General features: G+C 35.7%; 1 protein-coding gene across 5 annotated transcripts in view; it reads right to left on the bottom strand.

Annotated features, from left to right (window-relative positions):
* The window catches only part of PTPRC (protein tyrosine phosphatase receptor type C), a 126,541-nt gene that overhangs the window by 65,035 nt on the left and 39,509 nt on the right, over positions 1-21,997 (bottom strand). For all 5 annotated transcript variants that reach the window (XM_032319123.1, XM_032319124.1, XM_032319125.1 and 2 more), the window contains exon 3: positions 3,111-3,134. In XM_032319123.1, coding sequence (XP_032175014.1) covers positions 3,111-3,134 — 24 coding nt within the window. The remainder of the gene's footprint in view (positions 1-3,110; positions 3,135-21,997) is intronic.

The raw sequence follows: 21,997 nt of genomic DNA, 5'->3' as shown, positions 1-21,997 counted from the left end.
AGCTGATTGAAGTATACATTTGATAAAAAAAAAAAAATTCCTGCAGGCACATCAGCACCTGTGTTAAAGGCCTTTAAATTTTTGGTGGTCTCTTACTCAGAATGTGGATTTCTTTATTAAAGAATGGGGGGAGGGGGGCTTGTGAAGAATACACCAAAGATTGTTTTAAAAAAAAAACACATTGTGACTTCTGGATATTGAGGTTATAGTGAAGTGTTTTTTTCTAAAGCATCTGTGTTTTACATGTATTCACTTTTATGAATAGCCAAATTGATGTTTTTCAATATTTAATTAACAAAAATTGAATTATATCACACAAGTATTTCAACCATTCAGTGCAACAAGAGTGGGTAAGAGAAAATAGCATGAACATGAGAAGAGGAAGAAGGGGAGAAACTGGAAATGAGTAGAAGTGATAAGAATTAAGAAGCGAAATTAAAAGATTACTGAATAGTGAATTAAGAAAATGGAAGTTGAAAGGACACACAGAAGTCCTTGCTTCATTCATTGTCAAAGGTGAAGTGAAATCAGTGTTTACTAAATATAGATTAAAAACCATCTAAACCCAGGGCGCCTGGGTGGCTCAGTGGGTTAAGCCTCTGCCTTCAGCTCAGGTCATGTTCCCAGGGTCCTGGCATCAACCCCCGCATCGGGCTCTCTGCTCAGCAGGGAGCCAGCTTCCCCCTCTCTCTCTGCCTGCCTCTCTGCCTACTTGTGATATATAAAAATATATATATTAAATAAATAAATAAATAGAATCTTTAAAAAAACAATCTAAACCCTATTGAACTTCCCCGAGGCCGTGCACATGAAATAAGGTGGCACTCTGCTGTGGTTCAGAAATCCAAAGTGATAGTACAGTTGTTACAGTCCTGGTTTTCCAAGGAAAATCTCCAAAATCTCTAGAATTTCATGACCCAGTCACTCACAAATTAATATATTTACTAGCAAACTTTCACCCATAATACAGGCCAACGCATCTAGCTATGTAATAGGCAAGTAGCTCCTTCAGGCTTCCGTGTAAAATTCTAAGTCTAACTTGACTTATTCTCTCACCTGTGCTCTTTGTTGAATAAAAGGAAGGGAGGTGGGAAGAGGAAAAGACAGCAAGAAGAAAGAGAAGGAGAGAGAACAGGGAAGGGAGAGAGGGAGGAGCTTAAAATTCTGCACAATAACATTAATGCACTTTCATCATTATAGACTGAACGATTACTAATTTGTTGTTTTTAGATTAAACTGACTTTGGTTTGGGCAGGATTTTGATGATCTGTTCTGCTTGAAGAGAAATGTGGTGATACTTTCCCTTTATCACATTTTTTTTAGATTTGAATTACAAAGAGAGTGAAGGGAATACCGTTCCAAATACCTAGTAAATTGTGCTAGGCTTTGTTGAAGAGTAGCATTCCTAAAGATTACATCCCATCAAGCAAATCCACTCCAAGGTCTATGCAAAAAGGATGTTCAGAAAACTACCCTCCTACCTAGACGCCTTAATATGCTTGCACATGACTTAAGCTCAGTGCGCATTCCTTAATTCAATGAATAAGAATTTAATTCACAGTTAGAAAGCACACTCCAGTTGCCACTTCTATACTGTCCTTCATCTTTACTTTGGAGATACTACTGGTTTCCACTGATCATTTTCTTTTTGGCAGTATTTGCAAGAAGACATTCTCATTTGCATTGGGGCTCGCTATTTTGACTTACCTGATGTCATCATTTGGAGGCTTGTTTTAATAGTCAGTGCAGAGATAATGGAAACTCAGTAAGATGAGTCATCTACCATTGTAAACATTCACTGCCCATTCTACCCATTCCCACTCCCTCCTGAAACAATAATCAATTTATATGATTGAAATGAACTTAATTATTTGTAAAAAGTGGAGGTGCTACAATGCCTGAGAGTAGTTGACATAAACCAATCACGTCTACTATGCATTAAATACTTTTTTATGTATTTATAAAAATTCTCTGCTGTACTATACAATGATAATATCCTAATACTAATCTTTAAAAAAAAAATAAGGGAGTAAGCAGATTCAGGAACATTTTGTTAGTTTCCACATAGTTCTTTGTTTCCATAGTTTGAAGTGAATTTTCATTTAATTGAAAAAATTCCTTTAATTACCCAATCTCGGAATATTTTGAATAAACCTAAGCAGAACTGTGCATTTTAATTATCAAAACAGAATTATCTTAGTGGCTTTACTTACCTTCTTAATGCATACTGTCAACCATATGATGAATCAGGAAATCAGTAATAAATTTTAAATAGCAATAATGTTTAAGAGATATAACTTATTTTCTCTCTTATTTTGCATGTAGTATGTGTGAATTTATTTTTAACATTTTCATTGTTTAAATTTAATTTACCTCAGGATTAGAATACTCATTAAGATTTTTTTTTAATTTCTATTTATATTATTTATTTATTTATTTTTAAATTTTTCATTTTTTCAGCGTAACAGTATTCATTATTTTTGCATCACACCCAGGGCTCCATGCAATCTGTGCCCTCTCCAATACCCACCACCTGGTACCCCCAACCTCCCACCCCCTGCCCCTTCAAAACCCTCAGATTGTTTTTCAGAGTCCATAGTCTCTCATGATTCACCTCCCCTTTAATTCCATTGTGACAACAGAATTTGGAAATGATTATTATAAAATTTCTTATTATTCTCAAAGTGCTTCTTTTATATACATATGTATATATGTATAACATATATAATATGTTTAGAACTCTAATTTCTCAGATAACTCCTTAACCAACTTTTGAACCATTAAATTTTGTGGTCTAACTTGAATTGTTTGTAATGTTAAAATTTAAAAAGAGATTGGAGTCCGCCATGCAATTTATTGTCAAGTTTAAGAAAAGCTATAATTTATACACAGTAACATATATACAAATACTTTCAAGTAGTTGTCAATCTTTACATCTTATAAGCAAGAATATTAAGAACAAGAAAATATCAAGAACCATTAATGATTATAACATTCATCCTTATAAAATGATTTTACTGGATAATAATAGAAAATTCTATCAAAATTAAATATATAAACTTTGAAAGAAAAAAAAATAAAATAAGTAAAATGCAAATATTAATTCTTACCAGTAGAGGAACTAAGGTCTTCTCCTGAAAAAAGGAAAAAAAAACTCTTAGAAAATTTCAAATTTCCCACATACTTATATAAATATGTTAGGTATATATGTATATATATATGTATATGCACATATATATATTCAACTCTATGTTAGTGAATATTCACAAAATGGCAATTTTCATTACCCTTTTCCCCACTGAAACTACATTCCTTCTAAATGTCATGTTTACAAAGCTGAAATAAACATTAAAATTGTGCTATTAGCTTTTGAATTCTCAGGTAAAATAAGAAAAATAATAGAATAAAGGAGAACTATTAGAATTAATTTTAATTCTAAGGTCTTGCAAAAGACCTTAGACATTTACCCCCAAATGCATTCATTTATTTAGATAATGATTGTTTACTGAGTGCCTTCTAAGTGCTAGACATCAGGCCACATTCTAGGACTATAACACAACCAAGATACAGGAATTTCCTGGCCTCAGTGAGCTGAATTTAGGGTGAGATACAGATCAAATAAAAAGAAGAAGAAGAAGAAGAAGAAGTCGTCGTCATACAGTGTGATGACCAATGAGACAGAATGTGTTATAGAACCACATAGGAAGATCAGCTAATTTAGTCTTCTGGGGTTGGTGACCAGCTGGGGGAGGAGGTGACAGAGAGGTTTCTTGGATTCATTAAGCTGTGACCTAAAGAATTATAGACAGTTTTAGCTTAGTGCTAGAGGAATAAGAAACTGGGATTTGTCTTATAGGCTTTAGAAAACCTTCAGAGGAGGGTGTTTAAGGGGAGGTCTAATGGAGAAGCAATTCAATTTTTTTATTGACCTTGTTATAAAATGGAAAATAGTTTATCAGATGGCAAAGCTGGGGACAGAAACATCAGGAGACTAAAAGGAAAGTATATGAGGAAGATGATGTTTTATATGAAGAAAATGGTACCAAAAAAAAAAAAAAAAGAAGAAGAAGAAAGAAAGAAAAGACATGAAAAAAATCTGTGAAACACTTTGAAAGTTGGCGTCATGACTTTGTAAATGTTCTACAACTAAAGGAGGGCAGAGACTGAGTAAGAAGGAAAAGCATTCAGGTTGATAACTCAACAAACTAGGCAAATGCATTAGGTAGATTTTGGAAGCTTTCATTAAGCTGAAGAAGAAATAAAAGACAAAGAGGAAAATTTGGTATGCTTGTGACTTGTATGTAAAAATGTTTGGTAATGTTTGGAGGTGGAGGTTGGTAGCTCAGGATATACATCTGGACTAAGGCTACGGATTAGCATATAGATGAATATTGTAGGTAAGAAGGTGAAGGAGACTCCCCAGTCATTAAAAAAAAAAAGAAGAGTGTCCAAGATAGAATTCTGAAGTTGAATAGATATTAAACGAGAGGGACTGCAAAGGTGACCTAATTTTCTATGTAGGAGGGAATTGGAAGTCAACAAGGGTTATGAGTAGAGGGTGTTTTAAGAAGGAAATTAACAAGCAGCTCCTGGGTGGCTCAGTCTGTTAAGTGTCTGCCTTCGGCTCAGGTCATGATCCCAGGGTCCTGGGATCAAGTCCTGCAATCAAGTCCTGCGTTGGGCTTTCTGCTCAGCAGGGAGCCTGCTTCTCTCTCTACCTCTACCCTTCTCCCCTGCTTGTGCTCTCTCTCTCTTAAATAAATAAATAATATCTTTTCAAAAAAAGACGGAAAAATGAAATCAAATGAGATGAGAGGTAACATTGGACTTCTCAATGAGGTTCATGGAAATGCTGGAGAGGCTGGCTTTATTGTTGTGTTGGGAACTGGATTCAGTCTGTAGGGAAGTGAAACATGTTTTCATTCCCCTTTTTGAAAATGACTATTAAAAAGATCATAAAGCTCTTTCCCAAATGATAGTCAACTGATGTGAAAAGGAATCAAGCATTAGATAAAAGAACAGCTTGGCTAGTATTTAAGGAACCTTCCTGCCTTGAGATTTTGTTTTCCGCTCTGAAAAAATTTTCTCCCCTCAGAAGTGCCATCAGATGTGTATGACCCCTAGTATTCTTCAATGACATTCCCTGGCTTATTCCTTGATAAAAAAGTATTTGTGTGTTATACATTATATATATGTTATGTATATCATATGTAAAAGTGTAATTATTAAAATACATTATTAAAATGTATATTGTATCAAATATTTTCTCATTATAGTTCTCATTATAGTTCTCTACTGTTTTTCATCATTCAAACTTAAATACTGTTTTTAATTTACATGATGTGGATTTTTGTTCCTCCTCTTGTTTAGTCAGTTTTTACTTTTTAGCTCACATAAAATATTTTTATTTTTTATTTTATTTTCATTGTCCTACTAGTAGTCTTCTCTCTTTTCATGTGTTTTTATTTCCTTCTAGATTCAGTTCTTAGAATTGTGTTGATTTGTAAAAGAAGTAATAAGAAAAATAAAAAGAAATTATGGGAGTTTTTAACAGCTCTTGCATTTTATGTGAAAGAAAAAATTATCTTCATGATAAATGTAGATAGTTTAGCATATTGCTACATTCAAAATATTCAAGTTAGTTTGAGTGTACTAGATATAATACATCTACATATTCCACCTAATACATCTCTCTCTTTATCTAAGAAGTATGTAGTCTTTTCAATATTTAAAACTATTTTTGGTATGTCCCTTCTCAGTATAAACACCCAATTCCTTGGAAATTCAAACAAATTAATTTGATTCAGTTAAGTAAAAAAAAAAATATATTTGTTGCTTTTCTGGCATGATATTAGGTGCTAGGTTTGAACATGTCAAAGGCATGGTCCTTTGTTCTGAGAAAAATTACCATCTGTGATATATCTATATCCATACTGACAGAAATCTCCAAGAGTCTGCAAAGACATTTAGGTCATAGATGAACTTGATTAGGACTAATAATTAAAATTCCTTCCATTGGAGATCAGCAAGAGTCACACAATAAGACGAGGGGGAAGAAAAGCAGCCATAGATATGTAGCTAAAAGTGCTGCATATCATAAGTGGTCGATACATACTTGCTGATGGTTCTGAGCATGAGGAAATGCAAGGGAGAAATCAAAGAGATCTGATGACAACACCTTTGGAAGAAGAGCCAGGAGCAAGCCGAATAGGGCTATGATGAAGAGATTGGATTTTTTCCCGAGACAGGTGGAAGCCATTGGATCAATAAATGTAGAAGAGAAATCAAAAAGTAGACTTAATGACAGAGAAGAGAGGAATCTTAATATCACCTGTCATAGAGCCATCACTAATTCCACCAACCACTATGCTCTGTTGTTCTGGGTTACTGGTTTGTTGCCACCAAAACGTGTAGCACCAATGACATAGAACATGTTATAAAAAGTTTACAATTTGTTACTTATTTATTATGGAAATGAAAAAGGAATGTTGGGATAATAAGGAAGCTTTCATTTTAACATAAGAACTATCAATACTAGAGTACATATGCTAGAAATGTTTCTAAACAGTAGACTATCCATCAGGCCACATATATGTTAAATGCCCTAGAGATAGTAGTTTAATTCTAACTGCTTCAAACGCAAAGAATGTTTTTAGAGGCGCCTGGGTGGCTCAGTAAGTTAAGCGTCTGACTTTTGATTTCGGCTCAAGTCATGATCTCAGGGTCCTGGGATTGAGCCCTGCATTGGGCTCCCCACTCAATGTGGAGTCAGTTTGGGATTCTCTCTCCCTGTCTCTCTGCCTCTCCCCACACTCATTCTCCAAATAAATAAATAAATAAACGAACAAATAAATAAATTCTTAAAAAAAAAAACAATGAATCTTTTAAAAAGAAATATGTAAAAAAAAAAAAAAAAAGACATATGTGATATATAGTATTTTAATCCAAGTATTGAAAAGGAGAGCAGGGTAAATTACCAAAATGGAGAAGACAACTTCTACCGGTGTATATTTTTAAAAGAAAAATTTAGAAATGATATTTTTATTATTATTAATTGCTAATATGTATTGAGTGTTCATGGTATGCCCGGTACTATAGTAAGCCTGTAGCTTACATTTTCTCTCATAGGGATCACAACACCCTAAGAAGCTTAGAGAAGTCAAGTGTCTTGGCTAAGTTCACAAGGCTAGTATATGCTAGCCCAGGCTTGAACCTGAGCCTGTCAGACTCTGCAGATAATGCTGTCTACCGCCTGGCCTCCTGCTTTCCTCTTTAATTTGTCCTTACCACCTTTCCTCTCCATCTAACCTCTCAGCATGGAAATTCTTTTAGCCAATGTTTTGAGTTATATAGCAATCGGTATTTATTAAAAGCTCATAAGCTAAATAAAAAAGCATCTTAATCAGGATTAGACTATGAAATAAATCACTAATAGTGCTATGAATGCTAAAACAAACTTGACCTTAAATATAGACATTTTGGTTAAATTATAGTCTGCTGGATAAATGCTCTATGTATGGTATAGGTAAATACCAGAGAAAAATCAGAGGTATGTCAATTTAATTTACTACAGAATATTATTTTGACAGGAAAGTCAACCAAACTACAGTGACATCAACAAAAGTATTGTAACTCACAGACTTTGTGTTTATCTGTGAAAAGACTTCTGTAGATTGGAAACAGAAAAATAGCTTCTCTCTATATGTTTATCTACATCTATGTATTTCTTTTTTTTTTTAAGATTTTATTTATTTATTTGACAGAGAGAGATCACAAGTAGGCAGAGAGGCAGGCAGAGAGAGAGAGAGAGGAGGAAGCAGGCTCCCTGCTGAGCAGAGAGACCCATGCGGGACTCGATCCCAGGACCCTGAGATCATGACCCGAGCCGAAGGCAGCGGCTTAACCACTGAGCCACCCAGGTGCCCACATCTATGTATTTCTGATCTAATCATGGCCCCATTCAACATTTCCCCAAGTCCTTTAATTTTCAACACAAAAAAAATTTAGCATCCATGGCAAAAAACATAACATCTAAAGAGGGATCACATCTTCCTTTCCTCTGTGTTCATACTTACTTTCCATAAAGGCTTCCCAAATTGAATGTCTTTTCCTTTATCCCCATTTATCTCAGGATCTAATTCTAAATTCCTCTGCTGACTGATTTTCAGGCTATTTTGAAACACTGTAGCTTATTTTGTTTTATTTCATTTTCTTTTTAAAGTATTACACATACACAGAAGTCTTTTATCCCTTTGAAAGAAAATTCCAAGTCTTCAAATCACAATTTAAACTCAATATAAAGCTAAACTTACTTACTCTCATTGTCACAAAATCTCTATAAACAGATTTTTCGCTCTCTGTAACACTTTCAGTCAACATGACAAATCACAAGAAAATTACTTAGGCACTCAATAAATCTTACAGAAACACACTAAAATAACATTTGAAAAATAGAAACCACTTCCAAATTTAAGTTATTGTCCTTAAGAAAATATTCGGGAACTACAGCACTGCAACTTGAAATGACATTAATTTCAATAAACCATATCTACTAGATTACATAAATTTAAAAGATTTTCAGTGACTTTAAAAATATCAAAAAACTTAACTACAAATCTCAAAGAAGGGATATATATAAAGATAACCTACATGATGGGGCACCTGGGTGGCTCAGTGGGTTAAAGCCTCTGCCTTCATCTCAGGTCATGATCCCAGGGTCCTGGGATCAAGCCCCACAATGGACTCTCTGTTTGGCAGAGAGAGAGCCTGCTTACCCCTCTTTCTGCCTGCCACTCTGCCTACTTGTGATCTCTGACAAATAAATAAATAAAATCTTAAAAAGAAAAAAAAGATAACCTACATGAAATGGCCTCATTAAAAATCTAACTAATATCTAAAGGACATATCCTCTCAAAAAACCACTCTAATGACTTACATAAATATAAGCAGTACAGGAACAAATACATCCATGGAGACTGTCTACCTAGGTAGAAAACTGTTTCAGATAAGGTAGATAGAGAAGTCACCCAAATATTTAGAGAGGAGACTGCCAAATGTCTGCAGTACTTTTGTCAATATCTCCCATCACATTTTGTAACATTTCCTAAATTATATGAGCACTGACTTCAATTGTCTATTGTATTTTACATATGCAGACATTATCAGAATGTTACCCAACTCATAATAGAAGTGACTATGCTGAAGCTTCATTGTTTTTTTTCCTTTTTAAGATTTTGTTTATTTAGAGAGAGATCACAAGTAGACGGAGATCACAAGTAGGCAGAGAGGCAGGCAGAGAGAGAGAGAGCGCGGGAAGCAGGCTCCCTGCTGAGCAGAGAGCTGAATGCAGGACTTGATCCCAGGACCCTGAGATCATGGCCTGAGCCGAAGGCAGTGGCTTAACCCACTGAGCCACCCAGGCGCCCCTGAAGCTTCATTGTTGAACAAGAAGACCTGATCAGACTGGTTGCATGAAATACTTAGTTAATTCATGACTTACTCACTCTGCTTCAGTATATGGTGACAGAGTGATCTCCTCAGCCAGTGCCAAGCAAGAGAACTAATGGAGTTATCTCAGCTGTTTGGCATAGGCAGACAGCGCTGTACCCTTTATGCCCTAGTTCATGTATGAGTTAAAGCCATCATATATTTTTAGTGGACTCAAATCAACATGGAAAAAGCAAATATATATCTGCAGAAAGTACTTAATAATTAGTGCATAATAAATACCTATTTAATATTAGGAGATTGTATAAATACAAATAGCGTTGCCATATGTGGTAACCTTCTATATGAACAGCGCTGGTGTGGAAAACAGGTAAAGAAAAATAGGTGAAATAGCAGTGGGGATACACGTGGGACACTAAAAAGAAAGCATCAGTCCCTCTAAAAGTATGAACTGCATTGAAAGCTCTTAAATTCTACAAATGCAGGAAACAAAATGTAATAAAAGAGAGCGTAGTAAAACTCGGTGTTTTTATATATTACCTTTTTACTTCACTCTTCTGGGACAACATTTTCTACATTTATTTTTTAAGGTAAGTGCCTATTTTTCATTATTAAGACAAGGGAATATTTAGAAATATTCCAGTAGGTGGCACCATAGCTCCAAAAATCTGTAAATCATTGAGCAAGGCTCATTTCCATTACAATCCTGTTGTGAATCACCAGTGGAATTGACTAAGTACATTAAACAGATGAAAATGTAGATAACAGAGCACTTGATCTTCAAAGCTGTGTTATTCTAACAGATGTATTGTTACTGAATTTACTTTTCCCAATATGTTTCCTTTAGGACTCAAAATGTTTAAGTGATCACAAATCAAAGTTACCTTGAAGTCACACTCCTAAGTCCCTGATCAGAAATTTCAGTAAAAACTGGGAATCAGTTGAGTGAAAATGGCATTTCAAAAGGCATAGTTGGGCTTTAAACACCACCCGTTCTCACCATCACTTCTACCCCCAATCCCCAACCCCCCCAAAACGAAATAGAATGTCATTTCCAAAGGGATTTAAACATGTCTAGTTCAGCAAATCTAAGAAAAGTACAAGGACAGAAGGGTGAAACAGAATAGATGAAATAAATACTTAATCTCAGCATCTGCCCTAAAATTAACAGTGGCATGTTTTGAAGGCTGAGAATACTTATCTGACCTCTATAAATACAAAGGCCATACAAAAAGTGAAAAAGTGAAAAGTGAAATAAGCACAAGACCAAAAAAAAAAAAAAAAAGGGTCAGATACATGCATGGTTTTCTTTATTTAGTAAGACATGATAGTAATAAAGCACAAAAATAAAAGTAAAAGTATTCTACTTTTACTTACTCTGTAAACCTGGTATGTGGTCCACAGAATTTTGCAAATTCTAGGATTTGCAAATCCTGTCAAAATAATGACTGTCTATGGAGTAAGCACCCTGTGCAAGGGGCAAACAAGGTTTTATCTGGATTTCAGGGAAACATAGGAAATAGTCCTTCCTTCATTAGCTTATTAGTAAATATAATAATGACAGCAGCAATTTACTGAAATGGTATTAATGAGACATGCTAACAACCTTGCATGTTTTTGCATTTAGTCATCAAAGCAAGCAGGTGCATTAGCAAGTGTTTTTCCCATTTTATAGGGAATGAAACAGACTCGGAGTTTAGTAAATTGCTCATAGTCACATACCTAGGAAGTGTTAGATTTGAAGGAGTGTTTGTCTCATCATAATTTCCCCTTTCTTTACTTGAACTTTATGTTAAAACATTGGTTGTATTGTTATTATGTCTGGAATCTCATGGATAAAACAGCTACTGCTTACCACCAGAAAATAATGTTAGAGATTTCTAGTCATATGGAAACAGAGGATGCTAGTATCTACTGATATGTATTTCATTTGATAGATAAGGAAACTAAAACTTGGGGAGCTTCAGTGCCTTTCTCATTTCATGTAATTTAGCAAGACCCATGATTTCCAAGCTCCACCAATCACCATAGAATTGCAACATACTTTAAAAACAATGGACATTCAAGAAACACTAGATCAAAGCCTCTAAAAAGAAAGACAGAGACCAAGATAAACAGAAGAGGGATCTAAGAGAAACAGAGACAATACATGGAGCAGAAGAAACCCTGAAACCAGTAATTCATTTCTCAGAAATGAGACAACATGGCATCCATGACAAGAGCAAAGGGTATTAAAAAGCAACATTTCAAGATAAAGAAAGGAAGCCAATAGAAACTGGATAAAATATTTGGGGAAAAAAAAAAACAGAGCACAATAGAAAGCACCATTTAAAATGCCAAAATATCTCAAAGTGTTTATGTTTGCTTCTGGAAAGCAGGAATTGAGGATGGGAAGCAGGATGGGGACAAAGGACTGATCTTTACTATAAACCTAATAGTACAATTCAAACTTTCAAAATACACACACACACACACACAATTTGAATAAAAATACAAATAAAGTTTTCAGTATGTAAAATTAAGTTGAGGGTAAAGAGGGCAAAAGCATAAGGCCTGGGATAGAATAAAATCAAGGAGTTCATTATCTTTAAATATAGAAATCAGGGGCACCTGGGTGGCTCAGTGGGTTAAGCCTCTGCCTTCAGCTCAGGTCATGATCCCAGGGTCCTGGGATGGAGCCCCAGATCAGACTCTCTGCTCAGCAGGTAGCCTGCTTCCCCCTCTCTCTCTGCCTGCCTTTCTGCCTACTTGTGATCTCTGTCTGTCAAATAACTAAATAAATAATATTTAAAAATAAATAAATACATACATACATATAGAAATCATACGTAACTTTCTCCTAAAGAATTTTTATATGAAACATCACAGATATTCTCATTCAATTATCATACATATGAGTATGTGAACACATTCACCTCTAAAACCAGGCATGCATTCATGTATCTTTCATGTTTGGTTTAAAACATATTATCAATTTCAGCCATGTTGATTAAACAAATCACAACAAAACATTAATAAACATAAGATGACCATCTATAAAAGATTGGTTACTTTGCCTGAATTTTTATCTTAAAATATTTATCTCTAAGTCACAGGGAAAGAAAAAAAAAAGCTAGATTATCTCTTCCTGTGTAATGATGGTCTTTCTGAGGTCTTTGATTTAGATTCATAAGTTTTAAAAAAAAGTCCCACAGTCAAATTTGTTTCAGAAGTATTTCATGCTACATGTTCCTCAAAGACCTTTATAATGTGTTAACAAATCAAAGGCAAAGAGAAATTTGTGTAGTTTTATTTGACCCAGAATCTTCCAGAAAAATTTGCCAACAACCCATTTTTTCCCATGGGCATAGTATAGACACTGTCATGAAACAAGAGCCCTGCAGAAACTCAGTGGAACACAGTTTATGATCCTCGTTTGTATTAGTTACATAAAACTTTACATATTTATAAAGAGAGAGAGAGAAAGAAGTATTATAATTATAATTATAATATATTATAATTCTAATTAATACAAAATCAAGACTTGTATTTGCACCAGACTAAAATTTCAGTTTAAATTCAAAATTCTGGGCTCCACCTCTCCAAGTTCTGATTCAGTAAATTTAAGGTGTGATTTGTGCACTAGTATTTTCTTAAAGCTCTAATGATGATTATGGGGAGATAAGGGGGGGAGACAAGGATTAAGAATGATTGGTAAAGATACTTCCCTTATCTATGTACAGTTAACCCTTGAACAACACAGATTTGAACTGCCCAGGTCACTTAGGTGCAGATTTTTTGTAGTACAGTGTTGTGAATGTATTATCTTTGTAATTTTCTTAATAGCATTTTCTTTTCTCTAGCTGACTCTATTGTAATAATACAGTAATACACATAATAATAATACATATAATACACATAATACACATAAGATATAAAATATGTGCCAATAGACTGCTTTTGTTACCAGAAGGTTTCCAATCAATCCAGTTAAGTATTGGGAGAGCCAAAAGTTATACTTGGATTTTTGATGGTAGAAGACAGTTAGTACCCTTTGTCCCTTCATCATTCAAGGGTCAATTGTACTCTGAAAGCATTTCCCTGAATAAATTTATAGTCCATTGCTCAGAGATACTGAAGGTTCACTTCCAGACCACCACAATAAAACAAATAGTACAATAAGAGAGTCAAATGAATTTTTTTGTTGTTTCCCAGGTGCTTATGTTATGTTTACATGATGTTGTAGTCTATGAAGTGTGTAATACCATATGGCAAAAATGTACATACTTTAATTTAAAAATACTTTTATTCCTAAAAACATCTAGTCACTATGTGAGCTTCGGTGAATTGTAGGCACTGATCACAGATGACCATAACAAGTATAATAATAATGAAAAAGTTTGAAATGTTGCAAAAATTACCAAAGTGTGACACAGAGACACGAATTGAGTAAATGCTGTTAGAAAAATGATGCCAATAGATTTGCTGGAAGCAAGATCATCACAAACCTCCCATTTGTTAAAAAAAAAAAAAATCTAGCATCTGGAAAGCACAGTGAATCAATGTACAATGAAATGAAGGATGCCTGTATTCTCACATTAAATGTCCTTTTGTTTCTTAAAATAATGTCTATGTGTATTTATCTAAATCCAGGAATAAGTACTTTATTTATTTATAAAATATATCTCAGCTAGCAAAAACTGTCTAATTATATTAATCCCTTAGTAGGTGTATGCTTTTGTAGCTGTGGCTTTCTCTAGGATTAGAATAAGATTATGGTCAAAGAAATGCAAAGAATCAATAAAGGATGTTTGTACAAGTGGTGAAATTGTTTTATTAATGTCCTTAGTAGCATTCATCATAGCTACTGTTATAATAATCAGCTACTATGTAGATAGCACTACATGAAATAATTTTACATATTACTTCATATAATTCTTGCAGAAACCCTGTGATTAGACAGCATTGTCTTCTTTTTACAAATGAAGCCTCAAAAAATAAATAAATTTGTGCAAGGCTAAAGAGCTTGCTTTTAAATGCACATCTGATACCAAAAGCCTCGTGCTTATTCAAATATACTGTGCTCTAAGGGAAAACTGTGTATGCTAAATCCAGTAGTTGTGTCAAAGTCCTATCAGAGACCCAGACATGAGAAAATCATCATGGATGAAGCATTACGTTAGTATTCGGAGTTAAGTCAGACATTAAAATTTATTTTCAAGATATGCAATTGCTGAACAATGACTATAAAAGAATTAGGAAGAAAACATTTCTTAAGGGAAAAAAAACTCGGGGGAGTGTGTGGACACGCCTGTGGCAAAGTAACACCAAAGTAAGGACTTATTTTTACCCAAATCCTCAAGGAAGGAAAAATAAAACGTGCTTGAAAATGGTTTACTCTTACTATGTCCGTGCTTTAAAGCAAAACAAACCAACACAAAAGCTTGTGCTGATGAAATCTATGCTCAGTTGGTGAAGCCTCGGACTTTTGGTGTTGGCTTAGGTCATGAGATCAGGGTGGTGGGATCCACCCCTGCCTGAATGAGGCTCCACCCCTGCTTGAATGAGGCTCCGCCCCTGCATGCTTGGAGTCAGCTTGGGATTCTCTCCCCCATCACCCTCTGCCCCTTACCCTGTACACTCTCTCTCTTTCTCAAATAAATAAAGAAATCTTTTAAAAAAAAATGCTCTTTAAAAAAGGAAAGAAATCTGTATCTTGTAGAAGCAAAGGACGCAAGAGTGAATGGACAGGTGAGGCGCCATGTGGGGCAGGAGGCCAGCGAGGAAGGGGGTTACTGGGCATTTTCTTTACTTCTGAAGTCCATGACTTACAGCATCACCCACAAACCTTTTTAAATGAACAGGGACTGAACTTTAAATGATAGACATTGTGTGTGTGTGTGTGTGTGTGTGTGTGTGTGTGTGAGAGAGAGAGAGAGAGAGAGAGAAGTAAATGCAAGATAATAAGAACTAAGCAGAAAATAAATACTAGGTTTGGGGGAGACCGCCTACCAAACTGGGCTCTTATCTCACAAACAGAATCACACTCTACACGCATTGCACAAAAGCCTTCTCTCCTGAAGGGAAGGGTAATAAAAGCAAAGGCTGGTAAATGCACCACTAACTTCTCATTTCCCCTTAATGAAAACTCTGAACAGAACCTTTGATTTACTTTCAGAATCATTAAAGGAATCCCAGGCTTAACGGGAAAAGCTACACTTTCAAATAGAAAAGGTTTTCAGTATGTTGTTCTCACAAGTGTGCTGTTTGCACAGCTAAAAGCTAACAGCAGTGTCTTTACTGCTCTTGTGGTTTCTTCTCTTCGGTGTACTTCTGTTTTTCTGATTCTAAGTCTTTATAGGAAAGGAAGAGGTGCAGCTCCTGCGGTTAAGCACACAAGCAGTCCACATGGTGAAACGGGTTGCCATAGCACCGGCATAATCGGCTCTATCTCAGGGTTAAACCGCAACTTCTCCAGTTTACGTTGAAGCTGTCTGATTAGACATTTAACTGCTACAAAATAAAAGAAAGAAAGAAGGAAGGAAAAAGGAAAAAGACAAAAAGACAAAGAAAGAAAGGAAAGAAAGAAAAAGAAGAAGGAAGGAAGGAAGGAAAGAGAGAAAGAAAGAAAGAAAGAAAGAAAGAAAGAAAGAAAGAAAGAAAGGAAGGAAGGAAGGAAGGAAGGAAGGAAGGAGGGAGGGAGAAAAGGAGAAAGGGAGAAAGAAAGAAAAAAAGAAAGAACTGAATTTCAGTTTGATTTGTTTTTGCTTCCCTGAAAAGGTCCTTCAAAGAAAAGGTTGATGATTATGGTGGTGATTTGTTTCACTGAGAAAAGACTTCGTTTGAAAAATGCTTACAAATGATATTTTAATGAGAAAAAAAAGAAGATTCAAACTTATCTGGCATAACATAACAAGTCAGCATCTCTTTGGTCAACAACGAAATTTGATTAATTAGTCACCTAATGAAACTTGAAGGAAGGAGATGACCAACAAACAAAAAAATAAGAGAAATAGGCTTATTTGTAAATAGATTTCATGTTCTTTTTACTTCAAAATGAAGAAATGACCAAACAGAGACAAGGAAGGACATTTCCTATGTGTGCCGAATCCCTCATCAGCACGCACGAGCGCTGCTCTACCACTAGGACATTCTGCGTGGTACCCTTTGCAGGCAAATGTAAATGAGCTGAGTGACTTCCTTAATACCACACTTGAAGTCTCATGAAAGGTAGTGCCAGAAAACACAAAAATGTATGGGAGCATCTTGCTTCCTGCACGGTACCAGGCATGCTTCAGCCCTGGCATGCAACAACTTTCCAAGCTGAGAACTTCTACCAATTGTCTCATATTTTGACTAAAAACAATTGTTCATGATAGAGAAAATATTTAAATAATATATTAACACCCATTAATTATGTATCCTGGAAAAGGCATGAGATAATTTTTTATTTAACTTCTTTAGAAAAATTTATATTGGATCAGTTTTTCATGCCCCTTTCATGTCAGAAAATTTGTCCTCTCTATAGAGTAAAAAAGAAACAGTTTTTGAAGACCTCCTCTTCTTATAATATCTGTATGAGCTAAGTATTACTCTTGTTTTAGAAATGAGGAAATGAAGACATTGACAGTTTGTATAAATTGTTCCAGTAGAGAGTAACAATGCAAAAAAAAAGCCCCATCCCAAGCCCATGAGATGCCAAAGTTCCTACATTTTCCAGTAACCACGTTGGGGCAAGTGGGAGGACAGGATTCAGAACATTCATTTCATAGCATCGTTTTCAACTTCAGTACCGAATCGTTGAATATCTAACACCCAGGCTCTGTGCTTCCTTTCCCTTTCCACTGTTTCTACTATAGTCCAAGCACTGGTCATGTTCTGTTTCACTGACTTGTTCGTTTGTTTGTTGGGTGAGCTCTATGCTGAATCTAGGGTTTGAACTCAGGACTAGAGATCAAGAGTCGCGTGCTTCGCTGACTGAGCCAGACAGGTGCCTTGATTTTACTGACTTTTAAACTCAGTTTCTAAACTGCAACTTCCTCCCTCCCTTCCCCATGCAAGCTAGAGGTTGCCACATCAGCCTGCTTTTTAAATGCACTGATATGTTTCCTCTTAAAATATTTTAGTAGCAAATTCCAAAATCTTTATTCTTATTATGGAAAGCCCTTCACACTCCATTTCCAACCTGCCTTTCCAATGATGTTATCAATATGCTTAAATGAAATCACTTTTTTCATTTCAAACTCAGTTCAAAGGCAATTTCTTGTAGCCCAATAAGATTTCAGCACGTGCCTTCTCTCTCTCCCTTTCTGTTCAACATGACCCTGTCCTGAAATATCATGCCTTCTTTTAATGATCCTAAATCATAGTCATTTTCTGGATGTGGTTCAAATTCCAACTCCATGCCAGTTTTCCTGGTCTCCCCAGACCACCTACTTCTCCTAATGTTTAGAGCGAGGATCACATATACCACTCATAGGGATACATACCATACATTGACTTATGTGATTAGCTATCTTTTTACATGGAGTATTCCAGTTAAGATCATAGACTTTGAAAGCAACACACAAGAATTTGGTTCTCTCCATTGCAACTCTTTAGCTATGTGGCCTTGGGGAAAACGACTGTCTCTAAGCATCTGTTCCTCATCAGTTAATTTATAATATCTACTCATAAGGTTGTTATGGTTATTAAATAAGACAGGACAATGTGAGATACCTAGTAAGTAAGCAAGCACAGAGCACCTCCTCACTTGGAACTCAGCAACTGGCACTAATCATTGTTGTTCAACATCATGATTACCACCTTTAGGCACTGACATATTAACTCTATTCGTGTTTCTTAAGGGCACTGGTGACATTGGCATCCCTTTTATCCTGATAAATATTCTTGGTTTTAGTCTTCATATTGTTTAGGCCTATAGTCCCATGTTAAGAAAACTTTGAGCAACATAATTTTGAAACTCATTGTAAGATGTGACACGTGTAATTTGTCCTTTCATAAGATGGCATTGCATTTCCTCTTGGCATTTTCATATATTCTCACATTTTCATATGTATCTATATTTATGTCGTGCAAGGAAGAACAAAATGCAAAACTCTACCCAGAAAGAGATGGGCTTTGCATTGTACTCAAACTGACATGGGTTTGAATCCTAGCCCAGCCAACTAGGGCCTTGCATGGTTAAACAATGCTTGGGAACTTCATTCTCCTTGTATGTAGAGATAGGATCGTCATAACTACTGGATGTATAGGTTGGTATGAGGATTAGATGGAGTAATATTTGCAGAGGGCTTTACAAAATGGATAGCAAACATACAGGTGATGTTAAACAAATGTTCTTTGCAGTTAGTACCAGTCCATTCCTCTGCCCTTTCCACATGCTGTCCATCAGTGGATAATTTTCAAATGAGATTCAGAAATCCAGTAATAGTTAAAACTCTTTTAAGAACCTATCAGGGCTGAGCCATCTCCTTATATAATCAGCACACAAAATCTCCTTTTCTTTTTAATTATGAGTTGGGTAAGAATCTCTATGTGGCTACTGTCTCCAATTCTAGAATTGGGCATAATTTTTCCATGCTAATGCAATTTTTGCTCAGCAAGGAATAAGAGAGTTACATTGTCAGATTATGGTATTTAGCATGTCCCCTTAGCTTGAATGTGATTATCACATCTGCTGCTGTATTTTATCATATTCCATTTGCACTCTCCCTCGTCCTTTGGAGGGCTTCGAAGAAATTTTATCAGATTCTTAGGAGTCACAGTAAAGATCTCAACCATCAAAAATACATGATTTTCCAATGACCTATCATCTAGGACTCTAGCTTCATGCAAGCAATGGAAATGGCTGTATCCCACAGGTTTGAATCCAGAGTTGCCCTCACAATGGTACTCAAACGATGCCTGTGCATTGCAGTCTTGAGGGCCAGCTTCCTAGCAACCATCCCCAAAACTGCCTCAGAACTCTTTCACTGACTGATAGAGATCTACCATCTGTTTCTTAAGTTTGACATCTGGACACAAAAAGTTTTCATGACTGAATGGAAAAGGATGTGACCCCCTTTCTACTTCATATTTAGTTTACTTTTCCTTCTTATTGGTTGGCTGAGTCATTCTCAAAAGGCAAAAGAACACCTTAGGCTTATGTTATGCCTATGCTGAAACAGCCACCATTTTAAAACCTTGGGACATGGCTCCTTTGGGCTTGGGTCCTCATAGTGTCCAGTGCTAACCTGGACCTCATAGACCACACCAGTACCGTGTCTGGTTTGACTGAATTAAGTTATTTACTTATTCTTAGTTATTTATTTTTTAAAGATTTTATTTACTTATTTGACACAAAGAGAGTTCACAAGTAGGCAGAGAGGCAGGCAGAGAGAGAGAGGAGGAAGCAGGCTCCCTACTGAGCTAAGAGCCCGATGTGGGGCTCCATCCCAGGACCCTGGGATCATGACCTGAGCCGAAGGCAGAAGCTTTAACCTTCTGAGCCACCCAGGCACCCCTTGACTGAATTAAGTTATTTAAAATCAACCACAGCATTTACAATTCCTTCAGCCACATTTGGAGATCCCCGTGGAAATGCAATGGCCTGAATAAAAGGACCCATGACTCGTCTAGTTCTCATTTCAACCATTTCTTTTACTCATTTTTATCCTTCAGGTAAAATTGTAATCTTATATAGTACCCACAGCCTCAACTCGAGGAGAGTAGTCCTTGATTTTGAGGCAGGAATAGTATGCTGGTCATTGGCACAGTTCTAGGATAAATCTTCTAATATTCTCTTGTTATCCTTTTAAATGAAATCAGCAGTTACCACAAAAATCACCCCACTCATTTCAGATCCAGGAATGTAGTCATTGGTTAGATGAAGCTAAACATGAAAGAAGGAGACACCTGCATCCCTTCATAGTAATAAAACCTCCTAAGAGTAAAAAGACCCCAAATTTTGAATTATCAGCTTATTAGCATTTTCATAACTTATGTCTAAGCTATAGATATTAATAGAAAAATATTTTTATGCCTGATCTATGACAAGGGAAATCTGGCTCTTGACACAATATGTCATTTCATGTTATAAAGCAGAGTAAATTTAGACTGAAATAATTCTTATGAGAAATCTTATAAAAAGTTCATAGATTTAGTATTTTTCTTCTTGCATTACTTTATCTCTTTATAATTTTCCACTTGATCCTAATGAAGTGGGGCTAAAATTAAGTAGGTTCTTATTCTTAATGGGATATCACCAATGGCATGTACTTTTTAGAAGAACAAAAGCTAAATATTGATAAGGAAATAAAGGTAAATTTAAGACACATTTATTGAGAAAATGGTAAGATTTTCTAATAATAAATACTTTTTTCAATGTTTATCATCATTAGTCCCAGGAAAATTCAAATCAATCCCACATTGAGATACCATTTTATAACAGTTAGAATGACAAAAATTGATAAGGCAAGAAACAATAAATATTGGCAAGATTGTGGAGAAAGGGGAATCCTCTTACACTGCTGGTGAGAATGCAAGTTGGTACAGATACTTTGGAAAGCAGTGTAGGGTTTCCTCAAAAAGTTAAAAATAGAGCTACCCTATGACCCAGCAATTACACTACTAGGTGTTTACCCCAAAGATATAGATGTAGTGAAAAGAAGGGTCACATGCACCCCAATGTTCATAACAGTGCTGTCCACAATAGCCAAACTGTGGAAAGAGCTGAGATGTCCTTCAACAGATGAATGGGTAAAGAAGGTGTGGTCCGTATACACAATAGAATAATACTCAGCCATCAGGAAGGATGAATGCCCAACTTTTGCACCAACATGGATGGAACTGGAGATTAGGCTGAGTGAAATAAGTCAAGCAGAGAAAGTCATTTATCATATGGTTTTACTTATTTGTGAAACATAAAGAATAGCATGGAGGACCTTAGGAGAAGGAAAGGAAAAATGAAGTGTGGGAAATCAGAGGGGGAGACGAACCATGGGAGACTATGGACTCCGGGAAACAAACTGAGGGTTTTAGAGACAAGGGGGTGAGAAGATGGGTGAGCCTCGTGATGGGTGTTAAGGAGGGCATGCATTGCTTGGAGCACTGTTGCAAGTAATGACTCCTGGAACACTACATCAAAAATTAATGATGAATTGTATGGTGACTAACATAACATAATAAAAAAAAATACTTTTTCATAGTCTATCACCTACTTCAACAAAATTAAATTTTCTTTAAAATCTTTTCATAGACTATAACCTACTTCAACAAAATGACATTTTCTTTAAAATTTAGTTGTTTGTTTCTCACAAACATTAATTCCATGTCAATAAATACAATTATGGGATGCCTGTGTGGCTCAGTCAGTTAAGCATCTCACTTGGTTTCAGCCAAGGTCATGATCCCAAGGTCACAAGATCAAGGCTGCCCTGGGCTCCACGCTCATTGAGGAGTCTGCTTAAGATTCTTTCCCCTCCCTCTTCCTCCTCCTCTGCTCTTCCCCTGCCAGTACTCTTACATGCATGTGCCCTCTCTCTCTCAAATAAATAAATAAATAAAATCTTAAAAAAAAAACTACAATTCC

Source organism: Mustela erminea, chromosome 17 (assembly GCF_009829155.1).
Source record: "Mustela erminea isolate mMusErm1 chromosome 17, mMusErm1.Pri, whole genome shotgun sequence".
NCBI lineage: Eukaryota > Metazoa > Chordata > Mammalia > Carnivora > Mustelidae > Mustela > Mustela erminea.
The sequence above is the reverse complement of the archived record's forward strand: the minus strand, read 5'-3'. Positions and strand labels throughout refer to the sequence as shown.